The 19,533-nt window shown below is 40.7% G+C and overlaps 1 protein-coding gene across 5 annotated transcripts; it reads right to left on the bottom strand.

The window, feature by feature from the left end:
- Positions 1-1,281: 1,281 nt before the first annotated feature.
- Nabp1 (nucleic acid binding protein 1) lies at positions 1,282-13,101 on the bottom strand. Of its 5 annotated transcripts, none has more exons than XR_008721207.1 (7): positions 12,528-12,941; positions 12,172-12,310; positions 9,457-9,528; positions 8,183-8,258; positions 7,607-7,658; positions 5,134-6,682; positions 1,282-4,287 (listed from the first exon to the last, which is right to left on the bottom strand). XR_008721207.1 is itself a non-coding variant. In XM_055616869.1 (6 exons), exons 3-6 carry the CDS (start codon positions 9,516-9,518, stop codon positions 6,513-6,515), a joined length of 360 nt encoding a protein of 119 aa, XP_055472844.1. In that variant the 5' UTR covers positions 9,519-9,528; positions 12,172-12,310; positions 12,860-13,101; the 3' UTR covers positions 4,771-6,512. The 5 variants fall into 5 exon arrangements, 3 of the variants coding, with proteins under 3 accessions (XP_055472844.1, XP_055472843.1, XP_055472842.1); XR_008721208.1 differs by lacking the exon at positions 1,282-4,287 and adding an exon at positions 4,330-4,348; XM_055616869.1 differs by lacking the exon at positions 1,282-4,287 and having other exon boundaries at positions 4,771-6,682; positions 12,860-13,101.
- Positions 13,102-19,533: the final 6,432 nt, after the last annotated feature.

Here is a 19,533-nt window from a genome sequence, read left to right on the forward strand (position 1 = left end):
GACACTGTTGTACGTTGCAAGCACACTCACACGTCTTTGCTGAGCAAGCCATGTGCACATTCCAGGCATGCCAACTGAATTCAACCTATCAGTGAGTACAATGAAAACTCAAACCAGCAGAGGGCATTTGACGTTGGCTTATACAGAACACTCACACCACACACACACACACCAAACCCATTTCAAGAGCTAAGCACCTGTCCTGAAAACACTGAAGTTTCCAGGTAGTACTCTGCTCTCAGCTCTCCTTCCCAGACAGTCTTGGTGCCCTGTCTTACCATAGGCTCTCAGCTGAGAGTTCCAGAAGGTAAGAGAAGAGAGTGGTGTGACCGCCTGCAAACCACCCCTCCACCAGCCCTGGCACTGCAGATCCTCTAGTTTAAGTCTTTAGTTCTGCACTGTTTGCCCCAAGGACCTGGGCTGCCAGGAAGAAACCTAAAACTATAAATCCCTTTAAACTGAAATAAACTTAACATTGATTGATGGCTAGTAAGGAACATTGGTTTCATATGGCTTTGAGAAGCATAACTGAAATTTCTAGAGGGGTGACAATGTTCTGAATTTTGATGGTGTTTCATGAGCGTGGTGAGGCATTTGTCAAAAAGCATGAAGGGCATCTAAAATAGGTCATTTCACTGCATATAAAATTTACCCTAAATTTTGAAAATTCTAATGAACAGCCATGTTGGAATATTCAAGAAAAATTTGTTTGAAATGGATTGAGATGGATTGACTGTAATGCATAGATGGAAAGTTAGATGCTAATTCAAAGTGTAGGTGAATACAGGTGTGTATAAAACTTAACATTTTTCATAAAATGCTAAACACATTATTCAATGTCTTGGTCATCATAAACAAATTGCTCTATACCTGCAAATGTACAGCACTCATGGCAACTAAACAGGAATTCCCTCAGTGGGCCTGCTGCTTCCCCCTGGGCCCATGACCTTGTCCTCTAGCCAAAACATTTGCCCACAAGAGGTCCCTCTTCCACTACTTTCATAAGCAGGTCGAGGACCCTCTTGGGCAAAGAAGGAAGCATAGTACATGTCTGAGTGGTTGGTCAGCTCTTTGTAATGAAAGGCAAATCCTATGTGCTGTCACAGCAGATGAGCAACACACGCTTTCCTATACCGAAGAAATGTGCAAAACCTTTGTATTTGGAGCTGGGCACAGTGTTTCATGCCGTGGCAGGCAGGCTGGGAGCTCAAGAGATTAAGGCCAGACTGAATTACATGAGAACCACCAATTTTTGTTTTAATTCATATAAATTTCTCAATGTTCAATTAATTTTTTTCTGAATTCTCTCCAAGTGGTATAGAGAAATGATAGTTATTTGTCTTACTTCCAGTATCATAAAGGGCTTATATTTGTTAGGCCTTGACTATGAACATGCTTTGTAAACACTGGCTCACCCCATTATCCGGTTAGGTTCTTGGTCAGGTAGTTGGTAAATAGCAGATACAGGACTGAAACAAGATCTCTTCAGCTCAAAACTGTGTTTTCACTTTACATTTGAATTCTGATAGGCAAAGTTCATGTAACTACAAAAATAGCACCAGTCACTTGGCATAAAATACCACTCGATAATGGAATAGTTCCTAGACTCTACACTTTCACACACACACACACACACACACACACACACACACAAAACAGTGACAGTTTCGATTAATACTGACAAACATGAGTCTAAAATTTGACAGTACAGGCTGGAGAAAGAAGGTTCAATGGTTAAGAACACTTGTTCCTCTTACAAAAACAAAAACAAACAAACAAACAAAAAACAAAAAACTGGGTTCAATTCCCAGCACCCAAATGGCAGCTCATAACCATCTCTAACTTAAGTTCTAGGGATCTGATGCCCTCTTCCATCCTCCACAGGCACCAGGCACACATGCAGTCCACATCTAAACATGCAGGTAAAATTTTTAAAAATCTTGACAGGCAATCTTTGCAATCTTGTTCCTTCTGTATCTTTTGGGGCAGTTCAGTGTTTGATCTGCTTAAAAGGACATTTTCCTCCCATCACTTCTTAATGTCATTTATTTTCGGTATAAATCAGCAATCATCATCTATGGGATAATGGACTATCTTAACATAAACCAGATTCATCCACAAAAACTACCTACCAGTAGATGGCTCTAGTGCTGACAATTTTTGGGCTAAGAATTTCAAACTCCTGTGGAAACTGTGCTTAAAATGGGACTGAGATCTGATAGTGATGTGTGCCCTAGGAACCCCCAGTGATGTCAATGCCTCCAACCCTACCTTATAACCCGTCATTTTTTTCATGTAGAGCTGAAAAAAGTATGAAAAGACACATACAAAAATATGTATTTCCTGAGCTAAGCCCTCAAAATGTACTTTGTGAACCTAATGGCCAGGGTGAAAAAGATGATTTTAACTGGATGCACAGGTCAGTTCAGCCATGAAATTCCTCTGTAGAGATCTGATCTTACGTAGAGCAGTTCTACATAATGTGGCAAGCCTGGGCCACATTAAGACCTCCTCTCAGAGATCTGATCTCAGCTTTGCTGTATTTTGGTTGATTCTATTTGAACCTAATTCAAAAATCCCAGCATTCCTATGTAGAGGGCCTAATTATCTCTATTTAGAAACACTTGCCTCAGCCAGTAATTCTGTGATTTGAAGAAACATTGTTCTAAATACATTTTTCCCTGTTCAATACAACTTAGTATGTTCTAGATTTACAGAAAAGGAACTGAGAAGGCACACATAATTCCAAAATAGTTTTCTGATTGTGAAAAGGAGTTAGCAAAGACAGTAGACCCTAAGTTCCCTTGCAGATCAGAGGGGGCAACCCACACTTCTGAAAAGCTCATGTGTGTGACTTATAACCAGTTTTACTAACATGTAATTCAAGGTAACTGTAGTTTGTGAACAAGAAAGCAGGCCTAGCTTGGATCCTGATGTGAATTAACTTTAAAAGAATAACTGCCACCTAGCTCTGGACAGTTAGGGTAAACCAGAAAATATTGGGTTGTATACTTTCACTCTTCAAAGCTTGGGCACCTACTGGTTGAAATGGTACTACACTGAACACCTGAGAAAGGTAAAAGCTATTCTTGGTAGTATTTTGAGACCTAATGTCAGTGTGGGGGAAAAATGCTTCCTAGTAACTTAAGGGACTTCATTTTGAGTCTCATTTGTGCTTCCAGAAATATCAAGACTTTGTTCATTCAGAAACCTGGTATAATTTGACTATATCCTTCAAACTAGCATATTCCAAATAAAGCAAACCTTGGGCTATCTAGAGACTTAAATATACCTAGAAAACAATTATCTAGCTTCTGCCTTGGGGTGTTATACATCAGTGATAGTGTTATTTTCAAAGGTCACAATTAGGTGTCAGCAGCACGCCTGATTAAAACTACTTTGTGAAATATTGGGCAGTTTAGTTACTCCCACTTGTAATGAACGGCTAGCGCCTCAGCACACAAGGATCTCATGATGATCCCTAACTTCCTCACACCACTGTGCTAGAAAATGACTGAAACCACATGATCCTTGCCTACTAAACAATCATCAGACTTTCATCAGGTGAGAGATGTAAAAATCAGTGAGATAAGGGATCTCAGTGGGGTTAGAACATGTCACATGCCTGTTTGGGAAACTGTTCTTGTTGCTTCCAGTGTTTTTCAGTCACCATTAGAACGTCACGAGTCACACATACAACCTAAAATGGCTTCAAGCAGTCACTATGCTAATGATACCCAAGAAGGGAAGCCATTTCAGCAACTCCACTGACATGTCTGATCACTCTGTAAATGGAAATTATCAACTGTGGTGCTTCTTCACATCATTGGGCTAGAACACTCAGTATATAATCTGCTTTTTTAAAAAAAAAAAAAGTTAAAAGGGCTAGTTAACCTTCAAACTATGCTTTAAAAATTAATCACTCTTCAAATTTTAACAAAAATTTCCTAAGACTATGGACAAAAAGTAAAATAGGGAGTTGGTACAGCACAGAAAAACCTGGTGTTTACATGCTGCTTCTATGGGGTGGACTTCACCTTTCATTTTCTATTGTGTGGCAAATCCCCACAACTTGGCCAGACAAAAGCTGGTCTGATCATATGTGTTTGCTCCACTCCAGGACCGTGCCTAGAAACAGTAATGGGGACCCAATCTTAGCACTGCATTTCTACACTACATGGTTTGTTTCATTGGGTCTTGTTGATATTTGTCAACGTTGATAGCTGAAGGCACCAGAAAGGAGGGTTGACACTTCCAAAACTTCTTGATGAGTGGTATCCATGCAGACTGGAAAGACAATTATTCGTTACTGTTTGGATTTCACTGTGCTTTGGTTTTGGAAGTTTCCCTTAAGAAAAAAGAAACTTGTTAATAAGTCAAAGTACAGTACAGGTTAAATTACTGAGACAATTATCAGTCGTAAGTAAAATCTTAAAGTTATTTTATATCCAACACCAGTATCTCAAAGCAGGATACTTCCACACTGAGCTCAGCATTTCCTCTATTAACATTCTGATCAGACCACAAGATTTGACTGATCATTTACCAGAAGTTACTGTCATTACCTACGTCAAAGTCCTAATCAACAAAGAAGTACCACTGCTTGTTTTCTGAATAGGAACTTGCCCACCATCACAGGTGAGAAGAAAACTGAAGGTCCACCAATCCACACCTCACCATACTTAAATCTGTCGAAGTTCCAATCCTTTCTTTAGAATCACCTTTAACATCATATCCTCCCACAAATAAAAGCACTGTTGCTCCTACCTCTTAGATTTTCAACATTAGTTTGTAATTTATTTTATTCAAAACATCTCTAATCATAAAACACAAGCTATCTTAACCCTTAAGTAACTTTTTTAAACACTCAGAAATGTAAACAAAGAAAATTGTAAATAATCACAAAGCCAAATTAGCTATAATTATTAATGTATGAACAAATGACAAATTACCTATAAGAGCAAAACCCTGTACCTATACACCATAAGTAAATTCCTTAGGATGCAAAATGCTTTCATAATCTCTGCCCAGAGCCTAATACAGTGCATATTGAAAATCAGTTAAACTGAATTAGAACAACAAAATCTGGCACAAATTATATTTAAATGCTACAGAATTTGAAAGGAAACTTACTTATTTTTACAATCTGAGGTGAGGAGAAATGACAGGTACAGAGGTATGGAGCAGCCAGGCTGAAGCTGGTTACAACTTCAATAAAATGGACTGGGCTCTCCATGTTTACTGAAAGATTAAGATGTGTCATTACAGCAAGTTTTATTCAGGAGAGAATGTTTAAGGAGAAACAAATAGGAACAATGAAAAATTACCAATTACACACTGCACAGAGAAAGGAAGTTCCATTATACACAAATCACACCCTAGCATTAACAGAGGTATAATCACTTCTTGAGCCACTTAACTTTGCTAATAAGGCTATGTGAATTGTGTTCAGAAACTTTAAAACACACACACCCATTGAAGAAAGGGAGTACTAGCATTTTTACTTCTGACTACTTGTATCAGGCAGTCATATGGCTATTAGAATTCAATCTGAATTGCATCTGCTACAATATTCATCTGCCATGAGTATTTTTAAAAGTAATCAGATCAGCCTGGTGTGGTGGTGAACAACTTTAATCCCAGCACTGGGGAAAGATGCAGGCAGCTCTATTATTCAAAGACCCACCTGGTCTACGTGACAAGATCCAACCCAGGCAGGGGTACACAGTAAGACCCCGTCTCAAAAGTACTACAACTAATACTAATGACTACTGTTCAATCAGGGGTTACAACTCCCCACAATCCCTCCACTTACACTTCAATATTTAACATGGTAGTTTCAAAAGTAAAACATTCAAGGACTTATAAATTTGCCTTGAATGTACTCTTCAATGTTTGCAACAAAAAAGTACTTGCTGTATTACATATTTTATTCCATAATTCTGATAAAGAATCTGGTTATCTGGTTATTAAACAAGAATTTAGGATGATTCTGTCCTTGGTAAACCAAATAGCAGGCAGTCACTCTAGGAAGTCAAGTCATTGCTGGATCACACACACTCAAAAATGCTGTCAGCACTGACCAGGTTTCTGGCGTGGGGTGGTTATTGCTTCAGTTGGCAATATCCAAATTTAAGACAACAGACATTTTCCATTAAACATTATGACAAACATTACAAAGTTTATGCAGAAGACACACTCACAGAGGCTATATATAAAGTTGGTGTCTTAAGTCTCACCCCTGAAACAGGGACAGGTTTTCAAGTGATACCCAGTAAGTTCTTACTCTAAAAATAAATGTTCCTGCTTTCAGAGTTCCTATTCTTCCATAGGATGTAACTGAGCAGCTTAACAGTTTTTCAGTAAAAACCATCCTCTCTTTATAACAAACCAAAAATGTAAAAGGAAACCCGTAGGAGACAAACTTTTCACAGTTAACAATAAATAAAAGTGCACTAAGTGTTCAAGTAGGGCACATAGTTTAAAAACTACATGTGTCTCTTTGGCTTAGGTCATCTTTTAAAGGCTCTCCTCGGATCCCTGGCATTACTTATTGTGGTCATGACTGTTTGACTACAAGGTGCTCCTGGTAGCTGTGGACTGACAGGCGCCCGGCCATTGCTTCTACCAGCATATGGAAGATGATATCCCCTTGATTCAGGCCCAGTCTGAATACCATTCCCTAAGATAAGAACACAAAAGTTATCATTTTCAGAAATGATCTATATTATGCAAAAGAAACACAATTTAAAGCTTTTACATACACATTGTGAATGTTTATAAATATCACAGAAAACACAGAGCAGTGCTCTGAGGCTCTGCAAGTGTAATAACAAATACATTACTTGATACTGGATGAATAGAAAGAGGAAAAAGCACCCTGAGCAATAGGATTAAGAATAGAATATAACAACAAACAAACTAAACATTAATTGCTTATACTGTAAGAAAAAGAGCAGAGAAATGTTTGAGTACTAGTGCTTAACTAAAATATAATTAATGTTTCAATATAATCAAACTTACTGGCAGACAAGTTTTCCACAATGTGAACTAACCTAATCAACTCCAATCACAGAAAGATGCATCTCAAAAGACATATCAAAGGTTACATAAAGACAAAAGACCTTTTAGGGCTCTAAGATCGTTGGTGAGAGATCTGAGGAAGACAAACTGCTCTTATAAAAAGGCAGCTAAGAGCATGTGGAATGTTAAAGTATTCAATGACTGCTACTCTACAGCACCATTTGTCTGGATACATTTCCAGTGTGCCAAAGCAACCACTAATTCTGCGTAAATTATAAATAGCTACTGCATCATAGACATTTGTAAAAATAGAAAAATAAAAGATCTCGTCAGAGAGTCATCAAAACTAGTCTTCTTACTAATCAATGTTCCACTTAATGGGCCCAGTGCTTAAATAAGAATGTGCTCAATACATTGGCATGGACAAGTATCTTCTACCTCCTACAAAATCATTTATTTGGGTGTCCACATTTATTGGGAGTTCCCCTTTAACATTAAATTATGCCTAAAGAGATTTTTTCTTTACATTTTTTCATAATTTCCGTAATGCCTACATGTCATCACAAATATGAAAAAGTCTTACCCACTGGCCCAAAAGTATTGGTGCTTATTTTATCCTTCTGCTCATTTTGTACCTAAAAGACAAACATAACACATTTATAAAATAAAAAAATTATTTTCAACAGTATTTAAAGGTTTGTCCAAATCCTTCAAATACAATGTTAAAGCAGTCAGAGAAATCTTTATGGCCTGACAGTTTCTTCACTCTGCAAAGTACTAAACAGCACATATATCTATAATCTCAGAAATTATATATAGACTCTAAGAACCTATGTAATAAATGTATTGTTTTTAAGATAGGGCCTCATATAGCACAAACTCGCTATATAGCAAAGGATTACTTTGATCTTCTTATCCTCCTGCTTCCAACCTCCTGTGAAATAGGAATTCAGGCATGCACCACCATGCCTGTCTTATGTAGTAATTGGGGGCTGAACGCTAGGCAAGCAGTCTATCAGTTGAGCTATATCCCAGTCCTCAAGATCATTTTATAATCCTTTTCATTATACTCTGGACATCAGAGGCTTAGCCTACTGACAGAATTACAGTAGAAATTTAACCCAATCATAAAAATATGCCATATATTTGGATTAATTACCCCTTGGCTCAGCTGTCCTCTATAATCTGGGTTTGGCTCACTGAAATTTGGCACTTCTGAATACACCATACAAAATCTGAAAGAAAATAAAGGACATGATTTCTAAATTTTTTTAATAACCTCCTTAACTTACAAAAATGAAACCTTAGGTGTCAAACCTTAACAGTAGCATTTTAACTAATTTACTTGTAATAAAAATTTTCTACATAACTATATCCCATATAACACCAAAATACTTGATTCTCTTATCAAATCCCTCTTTTACCCAATCACTGTGAATTTGCAAAAATCATCATCAAAGGTAAAGAATAAATTCTTAATGATTAAGACAATGGGCTAGCAAAGCCATCACTTCACCTCAGGGCTTCTTGTAAGCTGCCAATACAACTTGGTACCCTGTTTCACATACAGGTACTTTCTTAGCTCTTCAACTCTAAGAACTAGATCCAGTTTGGGAAAATCTTAAATTGATCCTGACAAACAACAACCATGAGGGAGTAACTTCCTGTGGCTTTTCATCTAGCTGACCTCCACTGTTAAGAGAATCTCTGTACTTTTTCTTTTTCTTCTCATATTAACTATATTGTCCAAAGCACACTTCATCTTCAGTATGAGTTTCCCTCTTTTATTTGGTTCCATTTATGACTTTTTTAAAATATCTGCCAATCTCATGGGTACTAAGAGATACCTAAGCACCAGCAACCAAAATGGACTAACAATTTGGCTCATTATGTATAGCACACATTAGTGATGAAACCCAGACACCTCGGGCAGCATGGAGACTAAAGCAGCTTTACACTCCCACAAATTCCTACACATCAGGGCGGAACTCACACCCAGGTGGCAGGGGATTGACTCCGACTGTGGCTACTTCTTTTACTGTACCTAGACTAGGAAAAACAGAAGAATTCAACTCTCAATGTTCAAAGTCCCTTTAACTCTAATACAAATTCATCCATATGGAAACAATGAAAATTTAAAACTTAAAATTAAAACCCATATCTAATGTTTATTTTAGTAAATCCGGAGAGAATGTACTTCAAATGACACCTGAAAGGCATGTTTCTAAAGGGCCTGGTCTACACTCAGCTCTGGCAAAAAAAAAAAAAAAAAAAAGGCTTACCTTCTCAACCACAGGTAACAGTACTGACAGTGTTTAAACCAATTACCTACCTTCAGCATGAAGCCAAGTTTTCAAAGGCCAAGTAAGTGGTTTAGTTTATACTTACCAATTATTTGAAATTTAATTATACAAAATGCGTGTTAATACTTACTCCCCAATCTTTTGGAGTTCACCACCTCTTCCAGTATAAAGTGTCAGGCATCCTTTCCACATTGACGCATACCTAGAGGGAAAAATTAAGTAGATTTTCAGAAGAATGTAAATTCTACTTAACTTTTCAGTATATTTTTATACTGGGTAGAAATGAAAAACATGCCCATGCCAAGTCAAATACAGTGATTATAAATCTAAGAAGAAGATATACAAATAAAATTCTACTACCTAATTGTCTAAATTACAACAGTAGAATAAAAACTGATCACTGCTGGAGGCTGCGCCTGGGCCTCGAACATAGTAGGCCAGAACAATGCCACTAGCCTATGACTCCAGAACTTGTTTTAAACCTTATTTTTAGGCATCTCCCTAAATTGCCCAGGTTGGTCTTGAACTTGCTCTATAGCCAAGTAGACTTCAACCCTGCCATCTACCTGTCTCAGCCTCAGAAGGAGCTGGAATGCAAGGCATAGGCTGACATGCCTAGCTTGAGAAAACTTGACCAGACATAGTAACACATTTTGAATCCCAGCACTAAGGCTGAAACAGGAAGAATTCAAACTTGAGACCATCCTCAAGAATGGAGTGGATGGACATAGAGCCCTGTGAAGTACGCACTGTTGTTCCTGGATGAGTGATGACTGTTTGAGCAGTTCCCAAGAAGAACTGGTCTGATTGGTTAACTAAAGTTCTCCAAGTTATTTTTCAGAGAAAGTTATACTTCTTCAATGCATTGTTGGATTAGAATTAAAATTGCTTTAAAACAAAGACAATTTCAACAGAAGAAACATCTGTAAATTCTCTCCCTTGCAGTTCGAGGAAAAAACATGTTTTCTGCACTCTGAGGACCAGCATGGGTATTAACACCTATGTGTACCTTGTAAGGAGGCGAGGAGGAAAGGAGAAAGCAAAACCCAGCCAAGGAAACAGAGCTGGAAGTATGCTACAGAGAAGCTTCTAATGGTAAAAAATCAGTATTTGTATTGCCTTTCAGCCAAGAGTGTGTTGAAGTCAACACACTAGTATTTCTTTTATACTCACTGACATGGTCATGGAAGATATAACAGTTTATGTCTACTTAAGCAGACACAGTTTCCAAACTCCTCAAAATCTGGCACAACTTTATCAAGGAGCTGAAAACACAGACCACTAAATCTTCCTCTTGCCCTCCTGACCTTCCCAAACTCTGCAACTTTTAATCTCAATATAATGGAACTAAGAGTTTACTATCAACAATTTAAATGTGGATGACATTAATTCTAAGGAAAATATAAACTGGTCCCCTTAGTAGAACCAGACCAAAATCTGGTTTTTCAATTTCTTTGTACAACTACCAATGTAACTTCATGACTTAAAGCATATATTGTTGTTGTTGTTGTAGTCCTCACTACACCCTACAAAAGGAACGATTCTCTTTTGTGGAAGCTGAAGACATGGAAGTTTAAAAGATGTACTTTAGTGTCACAATGACTCAGCGTATGAGAATAAAATGTCTAAGTCCTGACTCTCATTTCCTGCTTTGATGATACTTTACCTCACTTCCTGAAAATGTTTGTAAAGCCTGTAAGATAGTATCAAAAGCTCCAGCCCCAAGAATCCAATACTTCTGAGATGCCTTTAGACCAACATAGATTGTCAACTTATTTTTCTGATAGTTAGCAATAAAATTACAACAGAAGCTTCCATATTCTACTTTCAAGATTCTTTCCTGGAATTTTCTTAAGACTAACATTTGGTAAAAATTTCAAGTCTATGAAAAAAAAAATGCTCATCTCCATAACCAAAAAGCTGTCAACTAAATGTTCTGATGTATCAAAGATGCCCTTCTGCCACTTTCTGTATATTATTCTGTTTTTTTTTTTGTGAAACACTGATCTTACAGAAGAAATTACTTTCAAGAATATGTATTCCAGATACAGTTTTCATCTTTTCTGAGTACAAATGTGATGGTAGGAAGCTGGGACTGTAATGTAAGCCAAATGGCAGAATGCTTGCCTTGCATGCAGCAGCCCTTTGGACATTTAGGTGCTGCCTGTAACCCTACCACCTGGGAAGCAGAGTTAGGAAGATCAGAAATACAAGGTCATTCTCCTGGGTATCTTAAAGTTCAAAAACAACCTGGAATACAGGAAACCTTGTTTCCAAAATGAAGGCAAAGAGCTAAATTCCCCAGCTACTCAATTTAGGTCCAAAGTACCTAAATGATGACTACAAATAAAATACTGACAGGATTTCAAGGTACTAAAAAGGAAAGGAGGTGGAAGACATTAAACCTAATACATGGACTGATTTAAAAGGTAATGTGGCCAGGTGGTGGTGGCCCATCCCTTTAATACCAGCACTGAGGAGGTAGAGGAAGGTGGACCTCTGTGAGTTTGAGGACAGACAGGGTTGCACAGAGAAAGCCTGTATCGAAAAACAAAACGGAAAAAACAAAATTTTAAAAAAAGGTAATGTGGTCTTATCAGCCTCCTAAAAAAAGCTCACTGGCACCCATACGGTATTTTAAAAATAAAATTAACCTTTAAAACTGGAGGGGAGGAGTGAATTCCCTACCTAAAACACTTAGCTGGGAAAGGTGAGCTGCTGCCAATGCTGCCCACCAAAACAGCTCACAACTTCTGGAAGACTCATGAAAGAGCCAGGCAACTTCTGAACTTGGTACCCCTGAAGTCGGTAAACCCCACACCTACCCCAATTTATGCACACCTACCCTCTGGTCAACCGAATAATATCCCCTGTCTGTATGAGCCCTCCGATCTCATCCCACACAGAAATGGTGATGCTTCCCGTTCGGTCAGCTACTTTGCAGGACCTCACTTCATGGCCGTCTTTGGTTTTGGTCACGCGTCCTGTGGAGGTTTAAAAATCAAAAGGGGGAGGAGGGTTGTTAGATAACGAGTCCATTGAGGACAGCTGTCTCATCCTCCTCCGGCACGCTACACGACTGCCTTCTGTCCGGGAGCAGGAGCCGAGTGTCGGCTCGGGCGGCCGGGAGCACGTGGGGGCGCGGGCGGGGAAGAGGTCCGAGCGCTCGAGGGTGTGGGACGGGCTGCGGACCCCACTTACCTATCTCCAGGACAATAAAGACGACATTTAAGTTTTTCAGTCCGGCCTTAATGTCTTTTATAAAAAGAGGAGGGTCGCTGACCCCATGCATACTGAGGCAGGTGCGGCTACGCTGCGCTAGGCAAGGCTTCCCACCCTCCGGGGCCGGGGCAGAGCCGGGGTGGGGGAGCACCCTGGGGCGGGGCTGGCGACCGGGTCAGGAAGCGGTTATTCAGGGGCCAGGGAAACCAGCCCTAGAGGCACCAAGCCAAAAGAGAGAAAGAAAAAACAATGGAGGGGGAAGGGAGGAAAAAAGGACTCTCCCAAGTTCCAAAATCAAAAAGAGGACTCACTCCGCACACCGAGCCCGCTCCCAAGTGGGCGGCGAGCAAGCAAGCGTGCGGACTGCCGCCTCGGCTCAGGGGAAAGGCAGCAGGGGATGGCCCTGCCCGAGTCCCGCTGTCCCTCACACAACACACGCACACGCGCGCGACCCCTCAGTCCCAGGCTCCGGGAAGGGACCGTCACAGCAAAACGGTAACGCAGCACACCGACCGCGCAGCCCGCGTCCCAAGCAGCAACTGGCGAACGCGCCCTCCAGCCGGCTCTACTAAGCCTGGCCCCGCCCCTTGTGGCGTCACGCGACGTCACCACGCCCATGAGCACGCGTCTGGCTGGCCGGAGCGCAGCCGCTCTGGCTCCGCCCCGGCTGTCAGCGCAAGCCCCGCCCCCTGGCCGTCCAATCGGCTCGCGGCCACACCCTGCTCTCGCCGGTCGCGCGCCGGCTTCCGGGTTTCGGCGGGGCTGGTCTTCTGCGGCTCCGAGCAGCTCCGGCTTCTTTTCCTAATTCCTCAGGAGCCCTCGGCGCGGCCGCCGTTGCCCTTTAGCCCCGCGATCACGTGGGACGCTGGCGCTCCGGACCCCGTGGGTAGAGGGAGTGTTCGGTGGAGAAGGAACTGGGCTCGGGGAGGGCTGGAGCCGGGTCAAGGAGAGAGGGAGAGGCCGAGGTGAAGGGGTCGCGGCTGCCAGGCCGAGTTCCCGAGTTCCCTTCCGCAGGCCGCTTGGCGACGACCAACTTTCACACTTGCGGCGTGTTTAAATGGGGACCCAGAAACACCAGGCCGTCTCTTAAAGATCCTCAAGCAGCTTGTAAACTGCTTTTTATGCTGATAATAACCATACGTAGTCAAGTTCCACGGATGTTTCATTTTTCTTGAACCCTTTTAATTTGCTCTTTGGTTTTATAAAAGTAGAATGAATTAATCAAGGGAAACTTTAAAACATAACCTGAAAAGGAGGGTGTGTTGATTTTTCAGACAAAACCAAGCTGAAGCTGGTGGCAAGTTGTGTGAACTTTAAAATAGTTGATTAAGCTTCCTGGCCGTAATTTTAAAATCTGAGTAATAAAACTAGGATCCTTGCTTCATAGAGAATGAAGTGGGATTATTAATAAATTGCCCAACTCTGAGGACTTAGGGGAACTGATCAAAATTATATACATACTTCATAAAAGCCCTGAACACTTAGAAAAGACAGCTCTGGCATGGGTCTGTGCTAGATGGATTTCCAGGACTGACCAGGGCTGAGAGGCAAAGGGGACACATGCAGCCATCCCCAAGCCAGATCCAACCTCAACTGATAACCGCTCACAAATGAAAACTTGGTTTTCTTCATCGGAGTCTCACTGGGGAAACAAAGCATTCTTAAAGCCACATGCCCAGCCGTAGATGGCCAGCATACACCAACTCAGTGACTTTGGGAGGTTCTTTGTCTCATAAAGCTTTGTCAGGGTTTTTTTTTTTTTTTCTTTTTAACCTTACATATGTGTGTCACACACACACGTATATATATCTAGATATATCTAGATAGATATCTATGTATATAGTGGTTTATGGGATTTCTGCATGTGTGAATGTATCTGTTCATTTGGGGGTTTTTTGTTTTGTTTTGTTTTTTTGGTGTGTGTGTTCTTTGGCTCTTTCTCTTGCGTTTATTTGTTTTATCCTATTCTGGTTTGTTTGTTTTTATCTTACTAATATTTTTAGATGCCTGTTTGTTTTCTAACTAGAGAGAGAGTGGATTTATATGGGAGCAGAGGTGGGGAGGATCTGGAAGGAGTTGGGGAAGGGAAACCATAATCAGAATATATTGTATAGGAAAAAAAAAAAACCCTATGTTCAATAAACACACACAAACACCTCAGAAAGAAGAAAGAAAAAGAAAGAAAGGAAGGGAAGAAAGAGAGAGAAAGAAAGAAAGAGAAAAAGAAAGAAAAGGCACTGTAAAAAGCAGAAGCTACTGTAGAGGGCTGGCCCTGCCCTTCCTGGCCCCACCTCCCCCAGGACAGACTCAGCTGATCCTCTCTCACTTCCCCTAACACTGTTTCCACACTGAAAATGACAGCCACTTTCTCACTAACCCAAAGGCAGCCCTGAGAAACTACAACAAGGGCACACAGTTCAATTGTGGGGCATGAGGAGGGTTGTTCAGCAGTTCCTAAGCCAGTCCCCAAAGATGAGCAAAGAGAGAAGAGAAAATGAAGGTGGGTGTGATGGTGCACAGTCTACACAGCCCAGCCCAGCCCAGGCTACATCTCAACGAAAAAAAAAAAGGGGGAGGAGGGGGTTAAAAAGAAGGAAGGGGTTATCAAGAACTCTTGCTACAGCTAGAGAGAAGTTTCAGTGGTTAAGAGCATTGGCTGCTCTTCTTCCAGAGCAGAGCAGGCCTAGGAATAATTGCCAGCAAACAGAATGAAGGCAACACATACTTATGACACACAAACATACATGCTGATAAAAACACCAGTACTCATGAAAATAAAACCTGCTCTACTCCTCGTCTAAACATTCCCTGAAGTAAATGCTGGCATACACTGTGTGTGCATCTATTCTATACACATATATACATACATGTCTGGCATTGTACACTCATATGCACTTTATATTCAGCAGCTGTCACTCAGACATGTTTCATGACACCCAGTTATAGAGCTGGGATTTAAAACCTTAATGCTTGTAGAAAAAAATTGTTAAACATCTAAAATGTGTATTTCTTTAATTAGCTAAGTGAGTAGTTGGCTTTTTTGAAGGCTTTGTAATTCAGAATAACTGTCAGTGCCTGACTGGGGGGTGGAGGGCAGTGAAATCTGCTAGAGGATAATACATTTTTAGTTTCTTTTGCAATGAGACACATCCTTAAGTAGACTAAACCAAAACATTTATATTGTCGTGTAATGATGGGGTAGGCAACTTTGGATTCTATGTTGCAAAAAGCTTGTTTCCAGTATATCCTACCTCTCAATAGTTTCACAGATTTACTATTTATGAAAAAAAGTAAAAATTATGTCCAACAGAACTATCTGGGAACAAATAACATTAATTCAGATATATTTATACACACACACACACACACACACACACACAATAATGATTTTCATACTTAAAGAATGTTGTAGAAAACCCTCCAAGTCACATGTATGAAATCCTGGTGGGGTGGAGCTTCCACCGGCTCAAAGTCTTACAAAACTGTAAGAATGCTTTAACTGGATGTTTCAAGCTACTGTTCACCTGTTTCTGAAAATGGAAGAATGTACAAACACATAAAATAATGTAAAAAGTCAGTGTGGTGGATCTCAGCTCCCTGCTACTTACTAAGCCCTACAAAAAAATATCAGAGTTCCTATCCTCACTTTAGATGCATGTTGGACTGGGTCTTTTGCCTGCTTCAAATTTCCATTTATAAACTGGTTTGTTGGCAAAGACCTGTGATCTCCAGCAATTGGGAAGCAGGAGGTTCACAAGTTCAAGGATGGTCTTATCTATTTCCCAAAGGAAAAACTAACACAAGGTCACAGGCTTCTGATTTACTACTGTAATTTCTCTACAATATAAACAGATACCCATCTCTTACTTTGGATCAGTGTCAAGCTCACATATGCACATAGATGTCTACAAATCACCATGAAGGGTTAACGCCCTGTATTAGGGTTCTCTAGAGGAGCAGAATTGATATATTAGCGGGGGCTTTATTAGAGTGGCATATAGGCTATGGTCCAGCTTGCTCAACAGTGTCTGTTTCCTGATAGAAAGGCCAAGAATCCACTAGTTGTTAGTCCACAAGACTTTATCTTCACATGGCCTCCAATCCCAAAGGAGGGATTCCAACATACAACCTTTTTTATTTTGTGGATGAAAAAATACAGCCAGGCAGTGGTGGCCCACACTTTGAATCTCAGCACTAGGGAGATAGAGGCAGGCAGATCTCTGTGAGTTTCAGGACAGCCTGATCTATAGTGAAAGTTCCAGGACAGCCAGGGCTACATAAAGAGAAACATAGAAAAATAGAAAAAAATTAAGCCAGGAGACATTAATAGGCACACCACCTATGGTTACTAATGAATTCCAGTGTTCTAATCATCATCACTAACAGTTGATAGTATTGTGGAAAAGATAAACTATTCACAAAAATTGGGCTCTCTCAAGTTGGGACGGATATCAGCTTTTAACATGTTTATAAAACACTCCCAGGTAATGGTCGTCAATGAACACTGAAGTCTGAAAAGCAGAGCAGGTTAAGAGATACTATTAGAACAAAAATTATTTCCATTTATTATTAATTCCCTGGACCAGTGTTTCCTTGTGCTAGTTAGTTATATTGGTGAACTTTTAGGAGTGAAATTACTGAGTATAGCTTTAATCAAATTCCATTTGAAGAATTTTGAAAATATGTTTCCTTGTGTACTTTATATAGGCAATAAACATAATTAACCAGTTGATACTGAACTTATCTGTGTTAGGATTGAGGCTGCATCTGGGGAAAAAAAAGTGCAAAAAATCCCTGACTTCATACAACTTACATTTTAAAGGGGTAGATAGAATAAATTTATGTAATTATAGAGAAACTAGAGAATTGTGCACAGGAAGGTGAAAAATAAAGGAGGAGTGGGCAGGCAGGATTCTGTAGGCACACCAGCCCAGTATTCCGGGATTCTGCAGATAGGCCTGAGGGATACATGTGGGCTGCAGACTGCTCAGGATAATACTCATAAGGAAGGGAGCAACCAAGGGGTTTAGACAGCAGGCACACAGCAATAGCCATTAAAGAGAGTCAAGCAACATTTTCTAGGAATGGAGTCTTCTGTAGCTGAAGTAGTGAATGAGGAGAGCCTAGCAGCTGAGAAGTAACAAAGGGAGGGAGCGAATTATAAATACAAGGTTTGTACAGCCTTTAGATCTTACTGTGAGACAAGAATCGATTGAGATACTCTGGGATACGGCCTGATGAGCTAACGTGGTTGGAAGCAGGGCCACATTCACCCACTTGAGATGTCACATAGCACAGTAGCAGCAAACATCGCTCAGTGGGATCAGTGTGGAGGATGCAACCACCAGGTGACTGTCCTATTGCAATAGAGTAAGGAAGAAAAGTATGACTCCCCAGTGTTGACTCTGAACAAATATGAAAATGAAGTTGTTGCGGAAGGTGGGACAGACCCCAAGTGAAGAGTTGTGGTGGGGAGTGTAAGGATGAGGGCCATGTTAGCCTTCTAAACACAAATGCAGCCGAAAGAGCGCTAAAGTGGGCAGTGTAATGAACGGCAGATGACTCGTGTTTCTGGAAAGAAGAGTTGGTTGCTCTGCTGAATACAGCTCTAGATCAAATGAGTTCAAGCAGGCATGTCATTGGTGCAAGCAACAAAAAGTGGCACAGACCAGAGTGGTTTCAATGAAGCTCTTGGAGAACAAAAGATTGAGTTGGAGGTAAAAATAAGTCAAGGAACTGGATACATCAAAATTGGTATGCACCACTTCTACAAGGAAGCTTGCTGCAAGAGAGCGGAGGATGGCAATATGACTTGGGGGAAAGCATGGGATAAAGGAGACTTCTCAAACAATTTTTTATCACATCTTAATTTATTTAATGTGTGTGCATGAGGGGGGAGAGAGGACACAGCCTATAAGAGCCAGCCCTTTCCTTGCACACTGTTGGTCCTGGAAGTGGACAGGCTTGGTGCCAAATGCCTTCAACCACTAAATCATTTCACTGGCCCCAAATTTCTTCTGTTTTTATAATTTATTTATTTGTTTCTTTCTTTGTTTATTTTTTTTTTCACGGCAAGGTTTCACTGTGTAGTCTTGGCTGTCCTGAACTTGCTTTGTAGACCAGGCTGGCCTCGACCTCTCAGAGATCTGCCTGCCTCTGCCTCCCTGAGTGTTGAGATTACAGTCATGCATCACCACACCAGCTTCTTCTGTTTATGAAAGCTGTGAGAAATTTCATGAGTTTAGGCTAAATGGCAAGGCTCAACTGAGAGGAGGACGAGTCAGATTGCTGAAGATATATCCTTGTCCTCAAGTAGATGACACGGCATGGAACTAGAACCCTGTGGCAATGAGAGAACAGAGACAGATCTTCTGAAATTGGGAGGGTGGTCTGAGATGGTGACATGAGAGGTTACAAGTTCTTCATGTCTATTACTCTGAGTAAATTGGTGAGCCATCACATCCACTTTTAATTCTTTCTTCTACCTATGTGGTGCAAAGCTATGATGAACTGTTCATTAAAACGTGATTTTCTCAGCATTTTTCTTCAAGGCTGGCCTTTAGTTCAGTATGTAGCAGAAGGTAACCTCAAACTTGTAACCCTCCTGGCTCCACACACCAAGCACTGGAATTATAGCCATGTTCACATGGCTCTTGTGAGTGAGCCTGGGGCTCTGCGTACACTAAGGAGTGCGCTGCTGACTGAGCTATAGCGCAGTCCCTTGCCAGCCTTATTTTTAATTACATTTATTTATATCCCCCCCATCTGAGTGATAAAAGAAAGAGAGAGACAGAGAGACCGAGATCACAGTACAAGCGGGAGTGGGATCTCTGTTTCCCACTCCTCGTGGATCCTAAGATCACACTCGGGTCTTCAGGCTGGTCGGCAAGTGTCTTTACCCACTTTACCACACCCCCAGGTCCCAGCTATCTTTAAATGATAGCTTTATCCTTTTTATCTAACAAACTATAGTTGCAATTAACCC

The sequence above is a fragment of the Psammomys obesus genome, unplaced genomic scaffold, assembly GCF_907164565.1.
Source record: "Psammomys obesus unplaced genomic scaffold, mPsaObe1.curated_primary_1811, whole genome shotgun sequence".
NCBI classification, from domain to species: domain Eukaryota; kingdom Metazoa; phylum Chordata; class Mammalia; order Rodentia; family Muridae; genus Psammomys; species Psammomys obesus.